Source organism: Vicugna pacos, chromosome 28 (assembly GCF_048564905.1).
Source record: "Vicugna pacos chromosome 28, VicPac4, whole genome shotgun sequence".
Taxonomy (NCBI): Eukaryota; Metazoa; Chordata; class Mammalia; order Artiodactyla; family Camelidae; genus Vicugna; species Vicugna pacos.
In genome coordinates, this window is record NC_133014.1 from 620,539 (window position 1) to 647,889 (window position 27,351).

Below are 27,351 nucleotides of genomic sequence, written 5' to 3' on the forward strand. Positions count from 1 at the left end.
CTTCACACTCCTGGGCCTGCACACTCGTGTGCCGTCACACTTCTGGGACAAAACACTTGTGCGCCTACACACTCCTGGCCCTGCACACTCCTGAGACTGGACACTCCTGGTCCTGTCCTGGCCTGGGCCTGGACACTAATGGCCATGCACACTCCTGTACCTGCGCAAACCTGGGCCTCCACGAACCTAGGACTGTACACTCCTGGGCCTGCAAAGTTCAGTACCTGCTCACTCCTTAACCTGCTCTCTCCTGTGACTACATACCCCTGGGCCTGCAATCTCCTAGTCCTGCACGCTCCTGGGCCTTTACACTACAGGCCCTGCACACTGTTGGGCCTGCACACTTCTGGCCCTGCACACTCCTGGGCCTGCCCTCTCCTGGGCCCGCACAATCCCTCATGTGCACACTCCTGGGCCTGCACACTCCTGCGCCTTCCCTCTCCTGGGCCTGCCCCCAATTCGGCCGGCCCTCTCCTGGACCTGCACACTCTTGGGCCTGCACACTACTGGGCCTGCTCCCACTTGTGCTTGCACACACCTGGGACTGCAGACTCCTCGGCCTGCTTCCTCCTGTGCCTACACACTCCTGGGCCTGCCCTGGCCTGGGCCTGCACACTCCTGGAACTGCACCATCCTGGGCCTGCACAATCCTCTGTCTCCACAATCCTGGGACTGCACACTCCTGGGTCTGTATATCCCAGAGCCTGCATACACCTGGGCTGTACACTCCTGTGCCAGTACACTAGTGTGCCTGCTCCCTCCAGTGTCTGCACATTCCTGGGCCTGCACAGTCCTAGGTATGCACACCCTTTAGCCTGCACACTCCTGGGCCTGTTCCATATTGTGTCTGCACACTCCTGGGTCTGCACGCTCCTGGACCTGCGCACACCTGGGTCTGCACGAACCTGGGCTTGTACCCTACTGGGCCTGCACACTCTTGTACCTGCTCACTCCTGTGACTGCATACTCCTCGGCCTACAAACTCCTGGTCCTGCACACTCCTTGGCCTGCCCCATTTGGCCCTGCCCTCTCCTGTGACGGCCCTCACAGGTCCTACACACTCCTGGGCCTGAACATGACTGGCCCTGCACACTCTTGGGCCTGCACACTTCTGCCCTGCACACTCCTGGGCCTGCCTTCTCCTGGGCCCACACAATCCCTCGTCTGCACACTCCTGGGTCTGCACGCTTCTGGGCCTTCCCTCTCCTGGGCCTGCCCCCAATTCGGCCGGCCCTCTCCTGGACCTGTTCATTCCTGGGCCTTCACAATACTGGGCCTGCTCACACTTGTGCCTGCACACACCTGGGACTGCACCCTTCTCGGCCTGCTCCCTCCTGTGCCTGCACAGTCCTGCGCATGCACACTCCTGGGCCAGCACAATCCTGGATCTGTACACTCCTGGGCCTTCCCTGGCATGGGCCTTCTCTGGCCTGGGCTTGCACACTACTGGACCCGCACACTCCTTGATTGCACACTCATGGGCCTGCACACTCCAGGACAGGCACAATCTTGAGCCTGAACACACCTGGGCCTGTATACTCCTGATTCTGCACACTCCTGGGCCTGAACACTGCTGGGACTCACAGCCCTGGGCATGCATACTCCTGGGCCTGCACACTCCAGGGTCTGTACCCTCTTAGGCCTGCCCTGGCCTGGGCCTGCACCCTCCTTGGCCTGCACACTCCTCTGTCTGCACACTCCTGGGCCTGCACAAGGTTGGGCCTGCACACACCTGGGCCTGTATACTCCTGGATCTGCACACTCCTGTGACTGATCCCACCTGTGTCTGCACACTCCTGGGCCTGCACACTGCTGGGCCTGCCCTCTCCTGGGCCCGCACAATCCCTCGAGTGCACACTCAGGGCCTGCACACTCATGGGCCTGCACACCCCTGGATATGTACACTCCTGGGCCTTCCCTGGCATGGGCCTTCTCTGGCCCTGGCTTGCACACTACTGGGCCCGCACACTCCTGGATTGCACACTCATGGGCCTGCACACTCCAGGACATGCACAATCTTCAGCCTGAACACACCTGGGCCTGTATACTCCTGATTTGGCACACTCCTGGGCCTGAACACTGCTAGGCCTGCACAGCCCTAACCTGTACATTCCTGGGCCTGCACACCCCTGTCTCTGCACACTCCGGAGTCTGCACACGCCTGGGGCTGCACACTCCTGGGCCTGTACACTCCTGGGCCTACACACTCCTGGGGGTGCTCACTGCTTGGCCTGCACACTCCTGGGCCTGCACATTCGAGGGCCTGTCCTCTCCAGGGCCTGCACTCTCCTGGGACTGCACACACCTGGGCCTGCATGCTCCTGGACCTGCGCACACCTGGGCCTGCACGAACCTGGGCTTCTACACTCCTGGGCCTGCACACTCCTGTACATGCTCATTCCTGGGACTGTATAATCCTGGGCAAGCACAGTCTTGACCTACACACCCCTGGCCCTGCCCTATCCCGGGCCAGCCCCCACTTCGGCCGACCCTCTCATGGACCAGCACACTCCTGGCGCTGCACACTCCAGGGCCTGCTCGCATCTGTCCCTACACACTCCTTCGTCTGCAAACTCCTGGGCCTGCACATTCCAGGGCATGCCCTCTCCTGGGCCTGCACACTCCAAGGACTGCACACACCTGGGCCTGCTCACTCCTGTGACCGCATACTCCTCGGCCTACAAACTCCTTGTCCTGCACACTCCTTGGCCTGCCCCATTTGGCCCTGCCCTCTCCTGTGATGGCCCTCACCTTTCCTGCACTCTCCGGGGCCTGAACACTACTGGCCCTGCACACTCCTGGGCCTGCACACTTCTGTCCCTGCACACTCCTAGGCCTGCCCTCTCCTGGGCCCACACAATGCCTCGTCTGCACAGTCCTGGGCCTGCACACTCCTTGGCCTGCACACCAGCCCTCTGTGGGGCCCTTCCTTTGCTGAGTCTGTGCATGAGCTCCCTGTGATGCCAGCCCGCAGAGGTGACAGGTGCAGTAGGTGTTTGTGGTTCTAGAGACATGATGGCTTTCCTAGGAAGCCGGGTCCAGAATGATCCCCACTGCGCCGATGGGGGATTGGGGAGACCCTGAGAAGCAGGTGGCTTGTCCAGGGTGACAGCACTGCTGGCGGGGGAGCTGGGTCTGAAGCCAGCTGTGTCATCAGAGCTGTGACCCTGGCTGCATCCAGGCCTCCCCAGGGCTATAGGAGGGGCCGTGTTGGTGTCACTGGGTGGACATGGCATGGGGTGGGAAGTGAGCCATCAGCAGCCCAGAGAGGCCCTTGGGGAGCTTTGTGTAAGGAGGAAGCTTGGGGAAGGGGACCCCAGGAAGTGACCTCACTTCCCTGGCAACAGAGCCCAACAGAACTTGGGACCCAGGTCACCAGGCACCCGCTGTGTAGAGAAGGACACTTCTCAACCTACTTGGCTGGTGAACTCAGCTCAGCTCAGACATGTTTTGTTGCATCCCAAGATCCCGAGGTCGCGGCCCCCGGAAAGCCCGCAGCAACGGCCTTTGCCAACAGTGCCGACAGTGGGTCGGGTCTCACCCCAGGCGCCTCTGGCCTTTTGGCCAGAGGGACCGAAAGGTAACACAGGGAGGCCCAGGGCAGGCCCGCCCAGGCCAGGCCACCACTCAGACCCCACCCGGGTGGCCCCACAGCCCCTTCCTGACTGGTGGCGGTGGGGCAGTCATGTTGGGGGGGTCCTGCCTCAAGCAAGAGCAGGCTGAGGAAGGGTCAGAGGCCTGGGGGGCCGATCACGTCACCAACCTGGGTCCAAGCGGGCTGGCTGGGATGTGGAGAACCGGGGCAGGGCCCTGCTGCCCGAGGTGGCGCCCATGCCCTAGGGTGTGTCTCTTGCCTCCCGGGTGACTGAGATGACCAAGGTCCCAGTCTGATCAGGCAGCAGACGGTCGAGTGGGGCAGAAGCAGGAGTGGTCCTGGCCAGGCAGGGCTCTGAGACCTCCGGGCCGGGCCGGCTGCCGGTCACTGTCATTGCAGAGCCAGACACCGCAGGATCCGGGGAACCAGGACACTCATGCCAGCTCCCCAAGTGAGGGGCTGGTGTGCCACACTGTGGAAGGCCAGCACAGGCTCCGGAAGAGTCTGGGTATGAAGGGCTCCCCACCACCACGGCCTCCTGCCCAGACGTCGCCCAGGTCTCTCCCCAGGATCTTGCCCAGGGCTGAGGGGCAGCTCAGCACCCCCGGCTCTGACCTGGAGCACCGGGCCCACCACCCGGGGATTCAGGTAGAGGGCCAGGAGCCCCCCGAAGCACAGCCCAAAGGTGAGAAGGGCAGGGCCGGTGCGGGTGTGTAGGTGAGGGAGGGCGGAGGGCTGGGCCACACAGGGAGGCATTCCCAAAGTCTGCTGTTGGGACCAGAACAAAGACGGGCCTCAGACCACCTGTCTGGAAGAATTCAGTCACAGAACAAGTGCCTGTGGGCACTTGCTCGGTGGGAGCTGTCTGCAAAGCTCTGGGAAGATTTCTGTCCTTGAAAAGGCACGTGGAAAGGGAGCCACGTGGGTACCTTTTTCCAGGTTGTGCCTGAGCACAACCACTAGACTTAAAGCTCTCTCCACGTCCAACAGTTACAGGTCCAGAGCAGGCAGGGGCAGGGGAAGACGCCAGAGAACAAAAACAGGACCACCAGGGTCCAGCAGGAGACCGCGAACTCCCTCCAGCTGCTCCTGCTGAACATGAAGATCCTGCTGCTCCAACTGCATATGAAGAGCCTGCCATTCCTGCTGATCTAGCTGCTCCTGAAGAGCCCGCCGTTCCTGCTTATCTAGCCGCTCCTGAAGAGCCTGCCTCTCCTGAAGAGCCTGCCTCTCCTGCTGATCTAGCCGCTCCTGAAGAGCCCACGGCTCCTGAAGAGCCTGCCATTCCTGAAGAGCCTGCAGCTCCTGAAGAGCCTGCCGCTCCTGCTGATCTTGCCACTCCTGAAGAGCCTGCAGCTCCTGCTGATCTTGCCACTCCTGAAGAGCCTGCAGCTCCTGCTGATCTTGCCACTCCTGAAGAGCCTGCTGCTCCTGCTGATCTTGCTGCTCCTGAGAAGCCTGCAGTTCCTGCACCTGCACCTGGGCCGCTGGGCAGTGGAGAACCATTTTAGGCATCATCACCCACTAGGGCTGTGCCCCTCTGCACCCTCCTACACCTTCTCCAAAATCCCACCATAAATCCCCTCCCCTACCCGAAGTTGACTTCCCTACCCCTGAATTTGCTTTTGTTTTGTTTTTCTTTAGTTTAGTTTATTTGTTTTACATCATTTATGGCATCCTATATTTTTCAATTTTCCACCTCCTTTAATAAAATACAGATTTTTTTCCCTTTTAAATTGTGCATTTCAGGAACATTAAGTGCATTCCCATGCTGTCCGACCATCACTAACATGTAGTTTTATGCTCTTTACGCTATTTATGCCTGTGAAGGACATCCCACCACGGCCTCAAACCCCTCCTCTGGACACTCCTGGGCATGCACACTCCTGGGCCTGCGCACTCCTGGATCTGTACACTCCTGGGCCTTCCCTGGCATGGGCCTTCTCTGGCCCTGGCTTGCACACTACTGGGCCTGCACACTCCTGGATTGCACACTCATGGGCCTGCACACTCCAGGACATGCACAATCTTGAGCCTGAACACACCTGGACCTGTATACTCCTGATTTTGCACACTCCTGGGCCTGAACACTACTGGGCCTGCACACTGCTCGAACTGCACACTCATGGGTCTGCACACAACAGGACCTGCACAATCTTGGGCATTAACACACCTTGGCCTGTATACACCTGATTCTGTACACTCCAGGGCCTGAAAAATGCTGGGCCTCACAGCCCTGGGCATGCATACTCCTGGGTCTGCACACTCCAGGGTCTGTACCCTCCTGGGCCTGCCATGGCCTGGGCCTGCAAATACCTGGGCCTGCACACTCCTGGGCCTGCACAATGTTGGGCCTGCACACACCTGGGCCTGTATACTCCTGGACCTGCACACTCCTGTGACTGATCCCTACTGTGTCAGCACACTCCTGGGCCTGTACACTCCTGGGCCTGCCCCCAATTCGGCCGGCCCTCTCCTGGACCTGCACACTCCTGGCCTGCACACTCCAGGGCCTGCACGCTTCTGGGTCTGCACCAACCTGGGCTTGCACACTCTTCTCTCTGCACACTCCTGGGCCTAAACAATCCTGGGCCTGCACACTCCTGGGCCTGCACACACCTGGGCCTGTACACTCCTGGGCCTACACACACACACAGGCCTGTACACTCCAGGCCAGCACAATCATGTGCCTCCTCCCTCCTGTGTGTGCACACTACTGGGCCTGCACACTCCTGGATTGCACACTCATGGGCCTGCACACTCCAGGACTTGCACAATCTTGAGCCTGAACACACCTGGGCCTGTATACTCCTGATTTTGCACACTCCTGGGCCTGAACACTGCTGGGCCTGCACAGCCCTAGGCCTGTACAATTCTGGGCCTGCACACTCCTGTCTCTGCACACTCCGGAGTCTGTACACGCCTGGGCCTGCACACTTCTGGGCCTGCACTCTACTTGGCCTGCACACTACTGGGCCTGCTCCCTCCTTTGCCTGCACACTCCTGGGCATGCACACTCCTGGGCCTGCACACTCCTGGGCCTGCCCTGTCCCTGGCACCAGCCTCCTTCACCCCAACGGTGCCACTCACACGGCTGCGGCGTCTAGCCAGGAGCCCCCAACCGAAACCCCTCCCGAGGGACCCCCTTGCCGGCCCCCAGGGAAGCAGCGGGGCTCCTCTTACCTGCGAGGCGGAGACGTAGTCCAGCTGCAGCCTGACGTCCAGCTGCCGGGCGTGCAGGGCCAGCTTGCATGAGGGCAGCAGGATGGCCGTGATCGGCTGGAAGCTGCCCCCGGAGCCACTACCGCCCCTTGGGGAAGAAGAGGAGGAAAATCCACGTCAGTGCCAAGAACACAGGACCCGTCCACAGAGGGCCCCTCAGGTGTGACAACCCCAGAGGCGCCCGCAGCCGACCTGGGCTGAGAGCCACTTTTCTCGCGGAAGCTCAAGGACCTATGCTGAGCCTCCCTCTCCCTCCCTAAAGAGGGAAAACCCAGAGGTTTTCTAACTTTGCACTCACTGTCCATGTATCAGCCATGTCTAGTTTACCTCTCCAGCAGGGCAGACCCCCTCCCTGCCTTCCCCACCCTCTGCAGGCGGCTCTCGGGGGCCGGAGGGGCGCCCTTCCTCCCTGAGGCCAGCCCTGCTGGGGCAGCAGGTGTAACAGGAAAGACCAAATCTGACTGCCTATTAGATCTGTTCTTTTTCCTTTAACCCTCTGCTGTTTTCCAGGCTGTCTTACCAGCTCTGCCCCTTTTGTAAAACAATGTTGCCTTCAGCCTGAAATTGACAGCAGAGCCTGTTCTCAAGGCTCTCAGCCTTCAGGATAAGAGCTCTTTTCCTCTCCTATACACACAACAAGCTGCAGAACAGAAAGTAACATTTGTTTTGTTAGAGGTTTTACAGGGGCCCCATGAGCTGACCCACAACTGCAAAAACAAAGAATTCCTGCACCAAGGACTTTGCACCAACCACCCACAACCCCTCTCCTTTCGAGTGTAAAAGGAGCCTGAAGTCTCACTCGGAGAAGGTGGCTCTCCAGGACATTAGCCTGCCATCTTCTCGGTCAGCTGCCTTTCCAAATAAACTCACTATTCTTTACCCCGACACCGCGTCTCCCGATTTCTTGGCCTGTCGTGCGACTTGTGGAATGAGTGTGGACTTGGAAACACAGGGAAGGAAAGCCAAGTCAGGACTCTCACCCTCTGCCTCTGCTCAGAATACCACCAAGGGGTTGCTGGGACAGTGGACGGAAAACTGAGGCTGCAACACGACCATGAGCACTGGGCCTGGGTGGGAGAGATGGCGGGTGCTGTCCGAAGCGCACCCGGCCTCCTTCCGAGTCACATCACACCCACGTCCCCAGACCCAGGGAGGCCTGGAGCCCCACACAGCAGAGCGCCTCCAAACCTGCAGATGCCCAGTGACCGGTCCACTGTGCACCCTCTGGCGCCCTCCTCCCCGCTCCTCCTCCTTCTGCCCCGCTGGCTCAGCCCTGGTCCCACCACATCCTCACCCAGGGCCAGCACTGCTGCAGGAACACCCTCGGCAGGCCGCCCAGCCTCACGCCCTCAGGTCCGCACACCTGGTTGGTGCAGCTCTGCCCCTTTCCAGCCCTCACCACCGGCTCTCCAACCGCCTGCTCTCCCGGCCTCCGCCCCCAGTCCTAGAGAGCGCCTCCTCTGGTCACGGCATCCTGCCCTCTAGGGTCGACAGGGTCTGCACATTCCTGGGCCTGCACACAACTGGGCCTGCACACTCTTGGACCTGCACACTCCTGGACCTACGCACACCGGGGCCTGCAGGAACCTGGGCCTGTACACTCCCGGGCCGGTTCCGTATTGAATCTGCACACTTCTGGGCCTGCACACTCATGGGCCTGCAAACTCCAGGACATGCACAATCTTGAGCCTGAACACACCTGGGCCTGTATATTCCTGATTTTGCCCAATCCTGGGCCTGAACACTGCTAGGCCTGCACAGCCCTAACCTGTACAGTCCTGGGCCTGCACACCCCTGTCTCTGCACACTCCGGAGTCTGCACACGCCTGGGGCTGCACACTCCTGGGCCTGTACACTCCTGGGCCTACACACTCCTGGGGGTGCTCACTGCTTGGCCTGCACACTCCTGGGCCTGCACATTCGAGGGCCTGTCCTCTCCAGGGCCTGCACACTCCTGGGACTGCAAAAACCTGGGCCTGCATGCTCTGGACCTGCGCACACCTGGGCCTGCACGAACCTGGGCCTGAACACTTCTGGCCCTGCACACTGCTGGGCCTACCTTCCCCTGGGCCCGCACAATCCCTCGTGTGCACACTACTTGGCCTGCACACTCCTGGGACTTCCCTCTAATGGGCCTGCCCCCAAGTCGCCCGGCCCTCTCCTGGACCTGCACACTCTTGGGCCTGCACACTGCTGGTCCTGCTCCCACTTGTGCCTGCACAATCCTGGGCCTACACACTCCAGGGCCTGCCCTCTGCTGGGCCCGCATACTCCTGGGACAGCAGACACCTGGGCCTACACAATCCTGGACCTACGCACACCTGGGACTGCATGAACCTTGGCTTGTACACTCCCAGGCCTTCTCCCACATATGCCCGTACACTCCTAGGCTTGTTCCCATCTGTGCCAGCACATTCCTGGGGCTGCACATGGCTTGGCCTGCACAGCCCTTGGCCTGTACAATCCTGGGCCTACACACTCCTGTCTCTGCACACGCCGGTGTCTGCACACACCTGGGTCTGCAACTCCTGGGCCTGCACACACTGGGTCCTGCCCTCTCCTGGGCCTGCACACACCTGGGACTGCACAGGCCTGGGCCTGCACTCTACTTGGCCTGCACACTGCTGGGCCTGCTCCCTCCTGTGACTGCATATTCCTAGGCAAGCACAGTCTTGGGCCTACACACATCTGGCCCTGCCCTATCCCAGGCCAGCCCACACCTCGGCCGACCCTCTCATGAACCTGCACACTCCTGGGCCTTCCCTCTCCTGGGCCTTCCCCCAATTCGGCCGGCCCTCTCCTGGACCTGTACACTCCTGGCCTGCACACTTCTAGGGCTTGCGCACTCTTAGGCCTGCACACTCCTGGGTCTGCACCCACCTGGGCTTGCACACCCTTCTCTCTGCACACTCCTGGGCCTGCACACTCCTGGGCCTGCACATCCCACAGCCTGCACACACCTGGGCCTTTACACTCCTGGGCCTACACACACACACAGGCCTGTACACTCCTGGCCAGCACACTTGTGTGCCTCCTCCCTCCTGTGTGTGCACACTCCTGGGCCTGCACACTGCTAACCTTGAACACTCCTGCACCTGTTCCATCCTGTGATTGCACAGTGCTGTGCCGACACACTCCCGGGCCTGTACAGTCCTGGGCCTAACCTGGCCTGGGCCTGCACCCTCCTTGTCCTGCGCACTCCTATGTCTGCACACTCCTGGGCCTGCACACTGCTGGGCCCGCACAATCCATCGTGTGCACACTCCAGGGCCTGCACACTCCTGGGCCTTCCCTCTCCTGGGCCTGCTCCCCATTTGGCCGGCCCTCTCCTGGGCCTGCGCACACCTGGGTCTGCACGAACCTGGGCCTGTACCCTACTGGGCCTGCACACTCTTGTACCTGCTCTCACCTGTGACTGCATACTCCTCGGCCTACAAACTCCTGGTCCTGCACACTCCTTGGCCTGCCCCATTTGGCCCTGCCCTCTCCTGTGACGGCCCTCACCGGTCCTGCACACTCCTGGGCCTGAACTTGACTGGCCCTGCACACTCTTGGGCCTGCACACTTCTGGCCCTGCACACTCCTGGGCCTGCCTTCTCCTGGGCCCACACAATCCCTCGTCTGCACACTCCTGGGTCTGCACGCTTCTGGGCCTTCCCTCTCCTGGGCCTGCCCCAAATTCGGCCGGCCCTCTCCTGGACCTGTATATTCCTGGGCCTTCACACTACTGGGCCTGCTCCCACTTGTGCCTGCACACACCTGGGACTTCACATTCCTCGGCCTGCTCCCTCCTGTGCCTGCACAGTCCTGCGCATGCACACTCCTGGGCCTGCACACTCCTGGATCTGTACACTCCTGGGCCTTCCCTGGCAATGGCCTTCTCTGGCCTGGGCTTGCACACTACTGGGCCCGCACACTCCTGGATTGCACACTCATGGGCCTGCACACTCCACAGGCACAATCTTGAGCCTGAACACACTTGGGCCTGTTTACTCCTGATTTTGCACACTCCTGGGCCGGAACACTGCTGGGCCTGCACAGCCCTAGGCCTGTACATTCCTGGACCTGCACACCCCTGTCTCTGCACACTCCGGAGTCTGCACACGCCTGGGCCTGCACACTCCTGGGCCTGTACACTCCCGGGCCTCCACAAACACGGGCCTGTACACTCCTGGCCAGCACACTCGTGTGCCTCCTCCCTCCTGTGTGTGCACACTCCTGGGCCTGCACACTGCTGGCCTTGAACACTCCTGCACCTGTTCCCTCCTGAGATTGCACACTGCTGTGCCGACACACTCCCGGGCCTGTACACTCCTGGGCCTACCCTGGCCTGGGCCTGCACCCTCCTTGTCCTGCACACTCCTCTGTCTGCACACTCCTAGGCCTGAACACTTCTGGCCCGGCACACTGCTGGGCCTAACTTCTCCTGGGCCCACACATTCCCTCGTGTGCACACTCCTTGGCCTGCACACTCCTGGGACTTCCCTCTAATGGGCCTGCCCCCAATTCGCCCGACCCTCGCCTGGACCTGCACACTCTTGGGCCTGCATACTACTGGTCCTGCTCCCACTTGTGCCTGCACAATCCTGGGCCTACACACTCCAGGGCCTGCCCTCTGCTGGGCCCGCATACTCCTGGGACAGCAGACACATCGGCCTACACAATCCTGGACCTACGCACACCTGGGCCTGCGTCAACCTTGGCTTGTACACTCCCGGGCCTTCTACCACATATGCCTGTACACTCCTAGGCTTGTTCCCATCTCTGCCGGCACATTCCTGGGGCTGCACATGGCTTGGCCTGCACAGTCCTTTGCCTGTACAATCCTGGGCCTACACACTCCTGTCTCTGCACACTCCGGTGTCTGCACACACCTGGGCCTGCAACTCCTGGGCCTGCAGACACCGGGGCCTGCCCTATCTGGGCCTGTACACACCTGGGACTATACATGCCTGGGCATGTACACTCATAGACCTGCAAACAACTGGGCCTGGACACTGCTGGGATAGCACACCCCTGGGCCTGTACACTCCTGGACCTGCAATGGTCTGGGCCTGCACCCTCCTTGGCCTGCACACTCCTCTGTCTGCACATTCTTGGGCCTGCATACTTCTTGCCCTGCACATTGCAGGGCCTGACTTATCCTGGGCCCTCACAATCCCTCGTGTGCACACCCATGGGCCTGCCCTCTCCTGGGCCTGCACAATCCTGGAACTGCATACACCTTGGCCTGCACACTCCTGGACCTGCGCACACATGGACCTGCCCTGTCCTGGGCCCGCACAATCCCTTGTGTGCACACTCCTGGGCTTGCACTCTCCTAGGCCTGTACACTCCTGGGCATGCACACCCCTGTCTGCACACTCCGGTGTCTGCAAACTCCAGGGCCTGCGCACACATGGGCCGGTACACTCCTGGGACAGCACACACAAGGGCCTACACACTCCTGGACCTGTGCACACCTGGGCCGGCATTAACCTGGGCTTGTACAATCCTGGGCTTGCTCCCATCTATGCCTGCCTAACCCTAGGCCTGTTCCCACATGTCCCGGCACACTCCTGGGGCGGAACGCTGGAAGGCCTGCACAGCCCTGGGCATATACACTCCTGGGCCTGCACACTCCTGTCTCTGCACACACCGGTGTCTTCACACACCTGGGCCTGCACACTCCTGGACCTGCGCACACCTGGGCCTGCATGATCCTGGGCATGTACACACCTGGGCCTGCACACTCTTTTACCTGCTCCCTCCTGTGACTGCATACTCCTGGGCCTGCAAACTTCAGGTCCTGCACAATCCTGGCACTGCCCAATTTGTCCCTGCCCTCTGCTGTGATGGCCCTCACCTGTCCTGCACACTCCTGGGCCTTAACACTACTGGCCCTGCACACTCTTGGGCATGCACACTTCTGGCCCTGCACACTCCTGGGCCTGCCTTCTCCTGGGCCTGCCCGCAACTCGGCCAGCCCTCCCCTGGACCCACATACTCTTGGGCCTGCACACTACTGGGACTGCTCCCACTTGTGCCTGCACACACCTGGGTCTGCTCACTACTCGGTCTGCTCCCTCCTGTGACTGCATACTGCTGGGCAAGCACAGTCTTCGGCATACACACCCCTGGCCCTGCCGTATCCCAGGCCAGCGCCCCCTCGTCCGACACTCTCACAAGCCTGCACACTCCTGGGACTGCACAATACAGGGCCTGTACGCATCTATCCCTACACACTCCTAGGCCTGCAAACTCCTGGGTATCCTCCCTCCTGTACCTACACACTCCTGGGCCTGCACAATCCAGGGCCTGCAGACTCCTGGGACTGCACACACCAGGGCCTGCACTCTCCTGGACCTCTGCACAACAGGGCCTGCACGAACATCGGCCTATTAACTCCTGGGCTTGCACACTCTGTACCTACACACTCCTGGGCCTGCACATTCCAGGGCATGCCCTCTCCTGGGCCTGCACACTCCAAGGACTGCACACACCTGAGCCTGCTCACTCCTGTGACTGCATACTCCTCGGCCTACAAACTCCTGGTCCTGCACACCCCTTGGCCTGCCCCATTTGGCCCTGCCCTCTCCTGTGATGGCCCTCACCTTTCCTGCACACTCCAGGGCCTGAACACTACTGGCCCTGCACACTCCAGGGCCTGCCTTCACCTGGGCCCACACAATCCCTCATCTGCACACCCCTGGCCTGCACTCTTCTGGGCCTTCCCTCTCCTGGGCCTGCCCCCAATTCGGCCAGCCCTCTCCTGGACCTGTACATTCTTGGGCCTTCACACTCCTTATTCGGCTTCCTCCTGTGCCTGCACACTCCTGGGCATGCACAATCCTGGGCCTGCACACTCCTGGATCTGTACACTCCTGGGCCTTCCCTGGCATGGGCCTTCTCTGGCCTGGGCTTGCACACTACTGGGCCCACACACTCATGGATTGCACAGTCATGGGCTTGCACACTCCAGGACATGCACAACCTTGAGCCTGAACACACCAGGGCCTGTGTACTCCTGATTTTGCACACTCCTGGGCCTGAACACTGCTGGGCCTGCACAGCCCTAGGCCTGTACAAACCTGGGCCTGCACACTCCTGTCTCTGCACACTCCGGAGTCTGCACACGCCTGGGCCTGCACACTCCTGGGCCTGCACACTCCTGGGCCTGTGCACTCATGGGCCTGCACCCTCCTTGGCCTGCACAATGCTTTGTCTGCACACTCCTGGGCCTGCACACTCCTGGGCCTGCACATCCCACAGCCTGCACACACCTGGGCCTGTACACTCCTGGGCCTACACACACACACAGGCCTGTACACTCCTGGCCAGCACACTCGTGTGCCTCCTCCCTCCTGTGTGTGCACACTCCTGGGCCTGCACACTGCTAACCTTGAACACTCCTGCACCTGTTCCATCCTGTGATTGCACACTGCTGTGCCGACACACTCCCGGGCCTGTACAGTCCTGGGCCTAACCTGGCCTGGGCCTGCACCCACCTTGTCCTGCGCACTCCTTTGTCTGCACACTCCTGGGCCTGCACACTGCTGGGCCCGCACAATCCATCGTGTGCACACTCCAGGGCCTGCACACTCCTGGGCCTTCCCTCTCCTGGGCCTGCTCCCCATTTGGCCGGCCCTCTCCTGGGCCTGCGCACACCTGGGTCTGCACGAACCTGGGCCTGTACCCTACTGGGCCTGCACACTCTTGTACCTGCTCTCACCTGTGACTGCATACTCCTCGGCCTACAAACTCCTGGTCCTGCACACTCCTTGGCCTGCCCCATTTGGCCCTGCCCTCTCCTGTGACGGCCCTCACCGGTCCTGCACACTCCTGGGCCTGAACTTGACTGGCCCTGCACACTCTTGGGCCTGCACACTTCTGGCCCTGCACACTCCTGGGCCTGCCTTCTCCTGGGCCCACACAATCCCTCGTCTGCACACTCCTGGGTCTGCACGCTTCTGGGCCTTCCCTCTCCTGGGCCTGCCCCAAATTCGGCCGGCCCTCTCCTGGACCTGTATATTCCTGGGCCTTCACACTACTGGGCCTGCTCCCACTTGTGCCTGCACACACCTGGGACTTCACATTCCTCGGCCTGCTCCCTCCTGTGCCTGCACAGTCCTGCGCATGCACACTCCTGGGCCTGCACACTCCTGGATCTGTACACTCCTGGGCCTTCCCTGGCAATGGCCTTCTCTGGCCTGGGCTTGCACACTACTGGGCCCGCACACTCCTGGATTGCACACTCATGGGCCTGCACACTCCACAGGCACAATCTTGAGCCTGAACACACTTGGGCCTGTTTACTCCTGATTTTGCACACTCCTGGGCCGGAACACTGCTGGGCCTGCACAGCCCTAGGCCTGTACATTCCTGGACCTGCACACCCCTGTCTCTGCACACTCCGGAGTCTGCACACGCCTGGGCCTGCACACTCCTGGGCCTGTACACTCCCGGGCCTCCACAAACACGGGCCTGTACACTCCTGGCCAGCACACTCGTGTGCCTCCTCCCTCCTGTGTGTGCACACTCCTGGGCCTGCACACTGCTGGCCTTGAACACTCCTGCACCTGTTCCCTCCTGAGATTGCACACTGCTGTGCCGACACACTCCCGGGCCTGTACACTCCTGGGCCTGCAAAGTTCAGTACCTGCTCACTCCTTAACCTGCTCTCTCCTGTCTCTACATACCCCTGGGCCTGCAATCTCCTAGTCCTGCATGCTCCTGAGCCTTTACACTACAGGCCCTGCACACTGTTGGGCCTGCACACTTCTGGCCCTGCACACTCCTGGGCCTGCCCTCTCCTGGGCCCGCACAATCCCTCATGTGCACACTCCTGGGCCTGCACACTCCTGCGCCTTCCCTCTCCTGGGCCTGCCCCCAATTCGGCCGGCCCTCTCCTGGACCTGCACACTCTTGGGCCTGCACACTACTGGGTCTGCTCCCACTTGTGCTTGCACACACCTGGGACTGCAGACTCCTCGGCCTGCTTCCTCCTGTGCCTACACACTCCTGGGCCTGCCCTGGCCTGGGCCTGCACACTCCTGGAACTGCACCATCCTGGGCCTGCACACTCCTCTGTCTCCACAATCCTGGGACTGCACACTCCTGGGTCTGTATATCCCAGAGCCTGCATACACCTGGGCTGTACACTCCTGTGCCAGTACACTAGTGTGCCTGCTCCCTCCAGTGTCTGCACATTCCTGGGCCTGCACAGTCCTGGGTATGCACACCCTTTAGCCTGCACACTCCTGGGCCTGTTCCATATTGTGTCTGCACACTCCTGGGTCTGCACGCTCCTGGACCTGCGCACACCTGGGTCTGCACGAACCTGGGCTTCTACCCTACTGGGCCTGCACACTCTTGTACCTGCTCACTCCTGTGACTGCATACTCCTCGGCCTACAAACTCCTGGTCCTGCACACTCCTTGGCCTGCCCCATTTGGCCCTGCCCTCTCCTGTGACGGCCCTCACAGGTCCTACACACTCCTGGGCCTGAACATGACTGGCCCTGCACACTCTTGGGCCTGCACACTTCTGCCCTGCACACTCCTGGGCCTGCCTTCTCCTGGGCCCACACAATCCCTCGTCTGCACACTCCTAGACCTGCACGCTTCTGGGCCTTCCCTCTCCTGGGCCTGCCCCCAATTCGGCCGGCCCTCTCCTGGACCTGTTCATTCCTGGGCCTTCACAATACTGGGCCTGCTCACACTTGTGCCTGCACACACCTGGGACTGCACCCTCCTCGGCCTGCTCCGTCCTGTGCCTGCACAGTCCTGCGCATGCACACTCCTGGGCCAGCACAATCCTGGATCTGTACACTCCTGGGCCTTCCCTGGCATGGGCCTTCTCTGGCCTGGGCTTGCACACTACTGGACCCGCACACTCCTTGATTGCACACTCATGGGCCTGCACACTCCAGGACAGGCACAATCTTGAGCCTGAACACACCTGGGCCTGTATACTCCTGATTCTGCACACTCCTGGGCCTGAACACTGCTGGGACTCACAGCCCTGGGCATGCATACTCCTGGGCCTGCACACTCCAGGGTCTGTACCCTCTTAGGCCTGCCCTGGCCTGGGCCTGCACCCTCCTTGGCCTGCACACTCCTCTGTCTGCACACTCCTGGGCCTGCACAAGGTTGGGCCTGCACACTCCAGGACATGCACAATCATCAGCCTGAACACACCTGGGCCTGTATACTCCTGATTTTGCACACTCCTGGGCCTGAACACTGCTAGGCCTGCACAGCCCTAACCTGTACATTCCTGGGCCTGCACACCCCTGTCTCTGCACACTCCAGAGTCTGCACACGCCTGGGGCTGCACACTCCTGGGCCTGTACACTCCTGGGCCTACACACTCCTGGGGGTGCTCACTGCTTGGCCTGCACACTCCTGGGCCTGCACATTCGAGGGCCTGTCCTCTCCAGGGCCTGCACTCTCCTGGGACTGCACACACCTGGGCCTGCATGCTCCTGGACCTGCGCCCACCTGGGCCTGCACGAACCTGGGCTTCTACACTCCTGGGCCTGCACACTCCTGTACATGCTCACTCCTGGGACTGTATAATCCTGGGCAAGCACAGTCTTGACCTACACACCCCTGGCCCTGCGCTATCCCGGGCCAGCCCCCACCTCGGCCGACCCTCTCATGGACCAGCACACTCCTGGCGCTGCACACTCCAGGGCCTGCTCGCATCTGTCCCTACACACTCCTTCGTCTGCAAACTCCTGGGCCTGCTCCCTCCTGTACCTACACACTCCTGGGCCTGCACATTCCAGGGCATGCCCTCTCCTGGGCCTGCACACTCCAAGGACTGCACACACCTGGGCCTGCTCACTCCTGTGACCGCATATTCCTCGGCCTACAAACTCCTTGTCCTGCACACTCCTTGGCCTGCCCCATTTGGCCCTGCCCTCTCCTGTGATGGCCCTCACCTTTCCTGCACTCTCCGGGGCCTGAACACTACTGGCCCTGCACACTTCTGTCCCTGCACACTCCTAGGCCTGCCCTCTCCTGGGCCCACACAATGCCTCGTCTGCACAGTCCTGGGCCTGCACACTCCTTGGCCTGCACACCAGCCCTCTGTGGGGCCCTTCCTTTGCTGAGTCTGTGCATGAGCTCCCTGTGATGCCAGCCCGCAGAGGTGACAGGTGCAGTAGGTGTTTGTGGTTCTAGAGACATGATGGCTTTCCTAGGAAGCCGGGTCCAGAATGATCCCCACTGCGCCGATGGGGGATTGGGGAGACCCTGAGAAGCAGGTGGCTTGTCCAGGGTGACAGCACTGCTGGCGGGGGAGCTGGGTCTGAAGCCAGCTGTGTCATCAGAGCTGTGACCCTGGCTGCATCCAGGCCTCCCCAGGGCTATAGGAGGGGCCGTGTTGGTGTCACTGGGTGGACATGGCATGGGGTGGGAAGTGAGCCATCAGCAGCCCAGAGAGGCCCTTGGGGAGCTTTGTGTAAGGAGGAAGCTTGGGGAAGGGGACCCCAGGAAGTGACCTCACTTCCCTGGCAACAGAGCCCAACAGAACTTGGGACCCAGGTCACCAGGCACCCGCTGTGTAGAGAAGGACACTTCTCAACCTACTTGGCTGGTGAACTCAGCTCAGCTCAGACATGTTTTGTTGCATCCCAAGATCCCGAGGTCGCGGCCCCCGGAAAGCCCGCAGCAACGGCCTTTGCCAACAGTGCCGACAGTGGGTCGGGTCTCACCCCAGGCGCCTCTGGCCTTTTGGCCAGAGGGACCGAAAGGTAACACAGGGAGGCCCAGGGCAGGCCCGCCCAGGCCAGGCCACCACTCAGACCCCACCCGGGTGGCCCCACAGCCCCTTCCTGACTGGTGGCGGTGGGGCAGTCATGTTGGGGGGGTCCTGCCTCAAGCAAGAGCAGGCTGAGGAAGGGTCAGAGGCCTGGGGGGCCGATCACGTCACCAACCTGGGTCCAAGCGGGCTGGCTGGGATGTGGAGAACCGGGGCAGGGCCCTGCTGCCCGAGGTGGCGCCCATGCCCTAGGGTGTGTCTCTTGCCTCCCGGGTGACTGAGATGACCAAGGTCCCAGTCTGATCAGGCAGCAGACGGTCGAGTGGGGCAGAAGCAGGAGTGGTCCTGGCCAGGCAGGGCTCTGAGACCTCCGGGCCGGGCCGGCTGCCGGTCACTGTCATTGCAGAGCCAGACACCGCAGGATCCGGGGAACCAGGACACTCATGCCAGCTCCCCAAGTGAGGGGCTGGTGTGCCACACTGTGGAAGGCCAGCACAGGCTCCGGAAGAGTCTGGGTATGAAGGGCTCCCCACCACCACGGCCTCCTGCCCAGACGTCGCCCAGGTCTCTCCCCAGGATCTTGCCCAGGGCTGAGGGGCAGCTCAGCACCCCCGGCTCTGACCTGGAGCACCGGGCCCACCACCCGGGGATTCAGGTAGAGGGCCAGGAGCCCCCCGAAGCACAGCCCAAAGGTGAGAAGGGCAGGGCCGGTGCGGGTGTGTAGGTGAGGGAGGGCGGAGGGCTGGGCCACACAGGGAGGCATTCCCAAAGTCTGCTGTTGGGACCAGAACAAAGACGGGCCTCAGACCACCTGTCTGGAAGAATTCAGACACAGAACAAGTGCCTGTGGGCACTTGCTCGGTGGGAGCTGTCTGCAAAGCTCTGGGAAGATTTCTGTCCTTGAAAAGGCATGTATAGGGAGCCATGTGGGTACCTTTTTCCAGGTTGTGCCTGAGCACAACCACTAGACTTAAAGCTCTCTCCACGTCCAACAGTTACAGGTCCAGAGCAGGCAGGGGCAGGGGAAGACGCCAGAGAACAAAAACAGGACCACCAGGGTCCAGCAGGAGACCGCGAACTCCCTCCAGCTGCTCCTGCTGAACATGAAGATCCTGCTGCTCCAACTGCATATGAAGAGCCTGCCATTCCTGCTGATCTAGCTGCTCCTGAAGAGCCCGCCGTTCCTGCTGATCTAGCCGATCCTGAAGAGCCTGCAGCTCCTGAAGAGCCTGCCGCTCCTGCTGATCTTGCCACTCCTGAAGAGCCTGCAGCTCCTGCTGATCTTGCCACTCCTGAAGAGCCTGCTGCTCCTGCTGATCTTGCTGCTCCTGAGAAGCCTGCAGTTCCTGCACCTGCACCTGGGCCGCTGGGCAGTGGAGAACCATTTTAGGCATCATCACCCACTAGGGCTGTGCCCCTCTGCACCCTCCTACACCTTCTCCAAAATCCCACCATAAATCCCCTCCCCTACCCGAAGTTGACTTCCCTACCCCTGAATTTGCTTTTGTTTTGTTTTTCTTTAGTTTAGTTTATTTGTTTTACATCATTTATGGCATCCTATATTTTTCAATTTTCCACCTCCTTTAATAAAATACAGATTTTTTTCCCTTTTAAATTGTGCATTTCAGGAACATTAAGTGCATTCCCATGCTGTCCGACCATCACTATCATGTAGTTTTATGCTCTTTACGCTATTTATGCCTGTGAAGGACATCCCACCACGGCCTCAAACCCCTCCTCTGGACACTCCTGGGCATGCACACTCCTGGGCCTGCGCACTCCTGGATCTGTACACTCCTGGGCCTTCCCTGGCATGGGCCTTCTCTGGCCCTGGCTTGCACACTACTGGGCCTGCACACTCCTGGATTGCACACTCATGGGCCTGCACACTCCAGGACATGCACAATCTTGAGCCTGAACACACCTGGACCTGTATACTCCTGATTTTGCACACTCCTGGGCCTGAACACTACTGGGCCTGCACACTGCTCGAACTGCACACTCATGGGTCTGCACACAACAGGACCTGCACAATCTTGGGCATTAACACACCTTGGCCTGTATACACCTGATTCTGTACACTCCAGGGCCTGAAAAATGCTGGGCCTCACAGCCCTGGGCATGCATACTCCTGGGTCTGCACACTCCAGGGTCTGTACCCTCCTGGGCCTGCCATGGCCTGGGCCTGCACATACCTGGGCCTGCACACTCCTGGGCCTGCACAATGTTGGGCCTGCACACACCTGGGCCTGTATACTCCTGGATCTGCACACTCCTGTGACTGATCCCTACTGTGTCAGCACACTCCTGGGCCTGTACACTCCTGGGCCTGCCCCCAATTCGGCCGGCCCTCTCCTGGACCTGCACACTCCTGGCCTGCACACTCCAGGGCCTGCGCTCTCCTAGGCCTGCACGCTTCTGGGTCTGCACCAACCTGGGCTTGCACACTCTTCTCTCTGCACACTCCTGGGCCTAAACAATCCTGGGCCTGCACACTCCTGGGCCTGCACACACCTGGGCCTGTACACTCCTGGGCCTACACACACACACAGGCCTGTACACTCCAGGCCAGCACAATCATGTGCCTCCTCCCTCCTGTGTGTGCACACTACTGGGCCTGCACACTCCTGGATTGCACACTCATGGGCCTGCACACTCCAGGACTTGCACAATCTTGAGCCTGAACACACCTGGGCCTGTATACTCCTGATTTTGCACACGCCTGGGCCTGCACACTTCTGGGCCTGCACTCTACTTGGCCTGCACACTACTGGGCCTGCTCCCTCCTTTGCCTGCACACTCCTGGGCATGCACACTCCTGGGCCTGCACACTCCTGGGCCTGCCCTGTCCCTGGCACCAGCCTCCTTCACCCCAACGGTGCCACTCACACGGCTGCGGCGTCTAGCCAGGAGCCCCCAACCGAAACCCCTCCCGAGGGACCCCCTTGCCGGCCCCCAGGGAAGCAGCGGGGCTCCTCTTACCTGCGAGGCGGAGACGTAGTCCAGCTGCAGCCTGACGTCCAGCTGCCGGGCGTGCAGGGCCAGCTTGCATGAGGGCAGCAGGATGGCCGTGATCGGCTGGAAGCTGCCCCCGGGGCCACTACCGCCCCTTGGGGAAGAAGAGGAGGAAAATCCACGTCAGTGCCAAGAACACAGGACCCGTCCACAGAGGGCCCCTCAGGTGTGACAACCCCAGAGGCGCCCGCAGCCGACCTGGGCTGAGAGCCACTTTTCTCGCGGAAGCTCAAGGACCTATGCTGAGCCTCCCACTCCCTCCCTAAAGAGGGAAAACCCAGAGGTTTTCTAACTTTGCACTCACTGTCCATGTATCAGCCATGTCTAGTTTACCTCCCCAGCAGGGCAGACCCCCTCCCTGCCTTCCCCACCCTCTGCAGGCGGCTCTCGGGGGCCGGAGGGGCGCCCTTCCTCCCTGAGGCCAGCCCTGCTGGGGCAGCAGGTGTAACAGAAAAGACCAAATCTGACTGCCTATTAGATCTGTTCTTTTTCCTTTAACCCTCTGCTGTTTTCCAGGCTGTCTTACCAGCTCTGCCCCTTTTGTAAAACAGTGTTGCCTTCAGCCTGAAATTGACAGCAGAGCCTGTTCTCAAGGCTCTCAGCCTTCAGGATAAGAGCTCTTTTCCTCTCCTATACACACAACAAGCTGCAGAACAGAAAGTAACATTTGTTTTGTTAGAGGTTTTACAGGGGCCCCATGAGCTGACCCACAACTGCAAAAACAAAGAATTCCTGCACCAAGGACTTTGCACCAACCACCCACAACCCCTCTCCTTTCGAGTGTAAAAGGAGCCTGAAGTCTCACTCGGAGAAGGTGGCTCTCCAGGACATTAGCCTGCCATCTTCTCGGTCAGCTGCCTTTCCAAATAAACTCACTATTCTTTACCCCGACACCGCGTCTCCCGATTTCTTGGCCTGTCGTGCGACTTGCGGAATGAGTGTGGACTTGGAAACACAGGGAAGGAAAGCCAAGTCAGGACTCTCACCCTCTGCCTCTGCTCAGAATACCACCAAGGGGTTGCTGGGACAGTGGACGGAAAACTGAGGCTGCAACACGACCATGAGCACTGGGCCTGGGTGGGAGAGATGGCGGGTGCTGTCCGAAGCGCACCCGGCCTCCTTCCGAGTCACATCACACCCACGTCCCCAGACCCAGGGAGGCCTGGAGCCCCACACAGCAGAGCGCCTCCAAACCTGCAGATGCCCAGTGACCGGTCCACTGTGCACCCTCTGGCGCCCTCCTCCCCGCTCCTCCTCCTTCTGCCCCGCTGGCTCAGCCCTGGTCCCACCACATCCTCACCCAGGGCCAGCACTGCTGCAGGAACACCCTCGGCAGGCCGCCCAGCCTCACGCCCTCAGGTCCGCACACCTGGTTGGTGCAGCTCTGCCCCTTTCCAGCCCTCACCACCGGCTCTCCAACCGCCTGCTCTCCCGGCCTCCGCCCCCAGTCCTAGAGAGCGCCTCCTCTGGTCACGGCATCCTGCCCTCTAGGGTCGACAGGGTCTGCACATTCCTGGGCCTGCACACAACTGGGCCTGCACACTCTTGGACCTGCACACTCCTGGACCTACGCACACCGGGGCCTGCAGGAACCTGGGCCTGTACACTCCCGGGCCGGTTCCGTATTGAATCTGCACACTTCTGGGCCTGCACACTCATGGGCCTGCAAACTCCAGGACATGCACAATCTTGAGCCTGAACACACCTGGGCCTGTATATTCCTGATTTTGCCCAATCCTGGGCCTGAACACTGCTAGGCCTGCACAGCCCTAACCTGTACAGTCCTGGGCCTGCACACCCCTGTCTCTGCACACTCCGGAGTCTGCACACGCCTGGGGCTGCACACTCCTGGGCCTGTACACTCCTGGGCCTACACACTCCTGGGGGTGCTCACTGCTTGGCCTGCACACTCCTGGGCCTGCACATTCGAGGGCCTGTCCTCTCCAGGGCCTGCACACTCCTGGGACTGCAAAAACCTGGGCCTGCATGCTCTGGACCTGCGCACACCTGGGCCTGCACGAACCTGGGCCTGAACACTTCTGGCCCTGCACACTGCTGGGCCTACCTTCCCCTGGGCCCGCACAATCCCTCGTGTGCACACTACTTGGCCTGCACACTCCTGGGACTTCCCTCTAATGGGCCTGCCCCCAAGTCGCCCGGCCCTCTCCTGGACCTGCACACTCTTGGGCCTGCACACTGCTGGTCCTGCTCCCACTTGTGCCTGCACAATCCTGGGCCTACACACTCCAGGGCCTGCCCTCTGCTGGGCCCGCATACTCCTGGGACAGCAGACACCTGGGCCTACACAATCCTGGACCTACGCACACCTGGGACTGCATGAACCTTGGCTTGTACACTCCCAGGCCTTCTCCCACATATGCCCGTACACTCCTAGGCTTGTTCCCATCTGTGCCAGCACATTCCTGGGGCTGCACATGGCTTGGCCTGCACAGCCCTTGGCCTGTACAATCCTGGGCCTACACACTCCTGTCTCTGCACACGCCGGTGTCTGCACACACCTGGGTCTGCAACTCCTGGGCCTGCACACACCGGGTCCTGCCCTCTCCTGGGCCTGCACACACCTGGGACTGCACAGGCCTGGGCCTGCACTCTACTTGGCCTGCACACTGCTGGGCCTGCTCCCTCCTGTGACTGCATATTCCTAGGCAAGCACAGTCTTGGGCCTACACACATCTGGCCCTGCCCTATCCCAGGCCAGCCCACACCTCGGCCGACCCTCTCATGAACCTGCACACTCCTGGGCCTTCCCTCTCCTGGGCCTTCCCCCAATTCGGCCGGCCCTCTCCTGGACCTGTACACTCCTGGCCTGCACACTTCTAGGGCTTGCGCACTCTTAGGCCTGCACACTCCTGGGTCTGCACCCACCTGGGCTTGCACACCCTTCTCTCTGCACACTCCTGGGCCTGCACACTCCTGGGCCTGCACATCCCACAGCCTGCACACACCTGGGCCTGTACACTCCTGGGCCTACACACACACACAGGCCTGTACACTCCTGGCCAGCACACTCGTGTGCCTCCTCCGTCCTGTGTGTGCACACTCCTGGGCCTGCACACTGCTAACCTTGAACACTCCTGCACCTGTTCCATCCTGTGATTGCACACTGCTGTGCTGACACACTCCCGGGCCTGTACAGTCCTGGGCCTAACCTGGCCTGGGCCTGCACCCTCCTTGTCCTGCGCACTCCTATGTCTGCACACTCCTGGGCCTGCACACTGCTGGGCCCGCACAATCCATCGTGTGCACACTCCAGGGCCTGCACACTCCTGGGCCTTCCCTCTCCTGGGCCTGCTCCCCATTTGGCCGGCCCTCTCCTGGGCCTGCGCACATCTGGGTCTGCACGAACCTGGGCCTGTACCCTACTGGGCCTGCACACTCTTGTACCTGCTCTCACCTGTGACTGCATACTCCTCGGCCTACAAACTCCTGGTCCTGCACACTCCTTGGCCTGCCCCATTTGGCCCTGCCCTCTCCTGTGACGGCCCTCACCGGTCCTGCACACTCCTGGGCCTGAACTTGACTGGCCCTGCACACTCTTGGGCCTGCACACTTCTGGCCCTGCACACTCCTGGGCCTGCCTTCTCCTGGGCCCACACAATCCCTCGTCTGCACACTCCTGGGTCTGCACGCTTCTGGGCCTTCCCTCTCCTGGGCCTGCCCCAAATTCGGCCGGCCCTCTCCTGGACCTGTATATTCCTGGGCCTTCACACTACTGGGCCTGCTCCCACTTGTGCCTGCACACACCTGGGACTTCACATTCCTCGGCCTGCTCCCTCCTGTGCCTGCACAGTCCTGCGCATGCACACTCCTGGGCCTGCACACTCCTGGATCTGTACACTCCTGGGCCTTCCCTGGCAATGGCCTTCTCTGGCCTGGGCTTGCACACTACTGGGCCCGCACACTCCTGGATTGCACACTCATGGGCCTGCACACTCCACAGGCACAATCTTGAGCCTGAACACACTTGGGCCTGTTTACTCCTGATTTTGCACACTCCTGGGCCGGAACACTGCTGGGCCTGCACAGCCCTAGGCCTGTACATTCCTGGACCTGCACACCCCTGTCTCTGCACACTCCGGAGTCTGCACACGCCTGGGCCTGCACACTCCTGGGCCTGTACACTCCCGGGCCTCCACAAACACGGGCCTGTACACTCCTGGCCAGCACACTCGTGTGCCTCCTCCCTCCTGTGTGTGCACACTCCTGGGCCTGCACACTGCTGGCCTTGAACACTCCTGCACCTGTTCCCTCCTGAGATTGCACACTGCTGTGCCGACACACTCCCGGGCCTGTACACTCCTGGGCCTACCCTGGCCTGGGCCTGCACCCTCCTTGTCCTGCACACTCCTCTGTCTGCACACTCCTAGGCCTGAACACTTCTGGCCCGGCACACTGCTGGGCCTAACTTCTCCTGGGCCCACACATTCCCTCGTGTGCACACTCCTTGGCCTGCACACTCCTGGGACTTCCCCCTAATGGGCCTGCCCCCAATTCGCCCGACCCTCGCCTGGACCTGCACACTCTTGGGCCTGCATACTACTGGTCCTGCTCCCACTTGTGCCTGCACAATCCTGGGCCTACACACTCCAGGGCCTGCCCTCTGCTGGGCCCGCATACTCCTGGGACAGCAGACACATGGGCCTACACAATCCTGGACCTACGCACACCTGGGCCTGCGTCAACCTTGGCTTGTACACTCCCGGGCCTTCTACCACATATGCCTGTACACTCCTAGGCTTGTTCCCATCTCTGCCGGCACATTCCTGGGGCTGCACATGGCTTGGCCTGCACAGTCCTTTGCCTGTACAATCCTGGGCCTACACACTCCTGTCTCTGCACACTCCGGTGTCTGCACACACCTGGGCCTGCAACTCCTGGGCCTGCAGACACCGGGGCCTGCCCTATCTGGGCCTGTACACACCTGGGACTATACATGCCTGGGCATGTACACTCATAGACCTGCAAACAACTGGGCCTGGACACTGCTGGGATAGCACACCCCTGGGCCTGTACACTCCTGGACCTGCAATGGTCTGGGCCTGCACCCTCCTTGGCCTGCACACTCCTCTGTCTGCACATTCTTGGGCCTGCATACTTCTTGCCCTGCACATTGCAGGGCCTGACTTATCCTGGGCCCTCACAATCCCTCGTGTGCACACCCATGGGCCTGCCCTCTCCTGGGCCTGCACAATCCTGGAACTGCATACACCTTGGCCTGCACACTCCTGGACCTGCGCACACATGGACCTGCCCTGTCCTGGGCCCGCACAATCCCTTGTGTGCACACTCCTGGGCTTGCACTCTCCTAGGCCTGTACACTCCTGGGCATGCACACCCCTGTCTGCACACTCCGGTGTCTGCAAACTCCAGGGCCTGCGCACACATGGGCCGGTACACTCCTGGGACAGCACACACAAGGGCCTACACACTCCTGGACCTGTGCACACCTGGGCCGGCATTAACCTGGGCTTGTACAATCCTGGGCTTGCTCCCATCTATGCCTGCCTAACCCTAGGCCTGTTCCCACATGTCCCGGCACACTCCTGGGGCGGAACGCTGGAAGGCCTGCACAGCCCTGGGCATATACACTCCTGGGCCTGCACACTCCTGTCTCTGCACACACCGGTGTCTTCACACACCTGGGCCTGCACACTCCTGGACCTGCGCACACCTGGGCCTGCATGATCCTGGGCATGTACACACCTGGGCCTGCACACTCTTTTACCTGCTCCCTCCTGTGACTGCATACT

General features: G+C 61.1%; 3 protein-coding genes across 3 annotated transcripts in view; all 3 read right to left on the reverse strand.

Annotated features, from left to right (window-relative positions):
* LOC140690089 (uncharacterized) overlaps window positions 1-4,036 on the reverse strand; it is a 380,224-nt gene extending 376,188 nt beyond the window's left edge. The window contains exon 1 of the mRNA XM_072951618.1: window positions 3,764-4,036. The gene's annotated coding sequence lies outside the window, so the exon portion shown is untranslated. The remainder of the gene's footprint in view (window positions 1-3,763) is intronic.
* Window positions 1-27,351, reverse strand: part of LOC116277736 (ankyrin repeat domain-containing protein 26-like) — a 533,747-nt gene that overhangs the window by 429,254 nt on the left and 77,142 nt on the right.
* LOC140690082 (uncharacterized) overlaps window positions 18,717-27,351 on the reverse strand; it is a 26,718-nt gene continuing 18,083 nt past the window's right edge. Inside the window, exons 5-6 of the mRNA XM_072951606.1 lie at window positions 21,548-21,674; window positions 18,717-19,044 (exon numbers count right to left, since the gene is read on the reverse strand). Of these exons, the coding sequence (XP_072807707.1) occupies window positions 18,814-19,044; window positions 21,548-21,674 (358 nt within the window). The 3' untranslated portion in view covers window positions 18,717-18,813. The remainder of the gene's footprint in view (window positions 19,045-21,547; window positions 21,675-27,351) is intronic.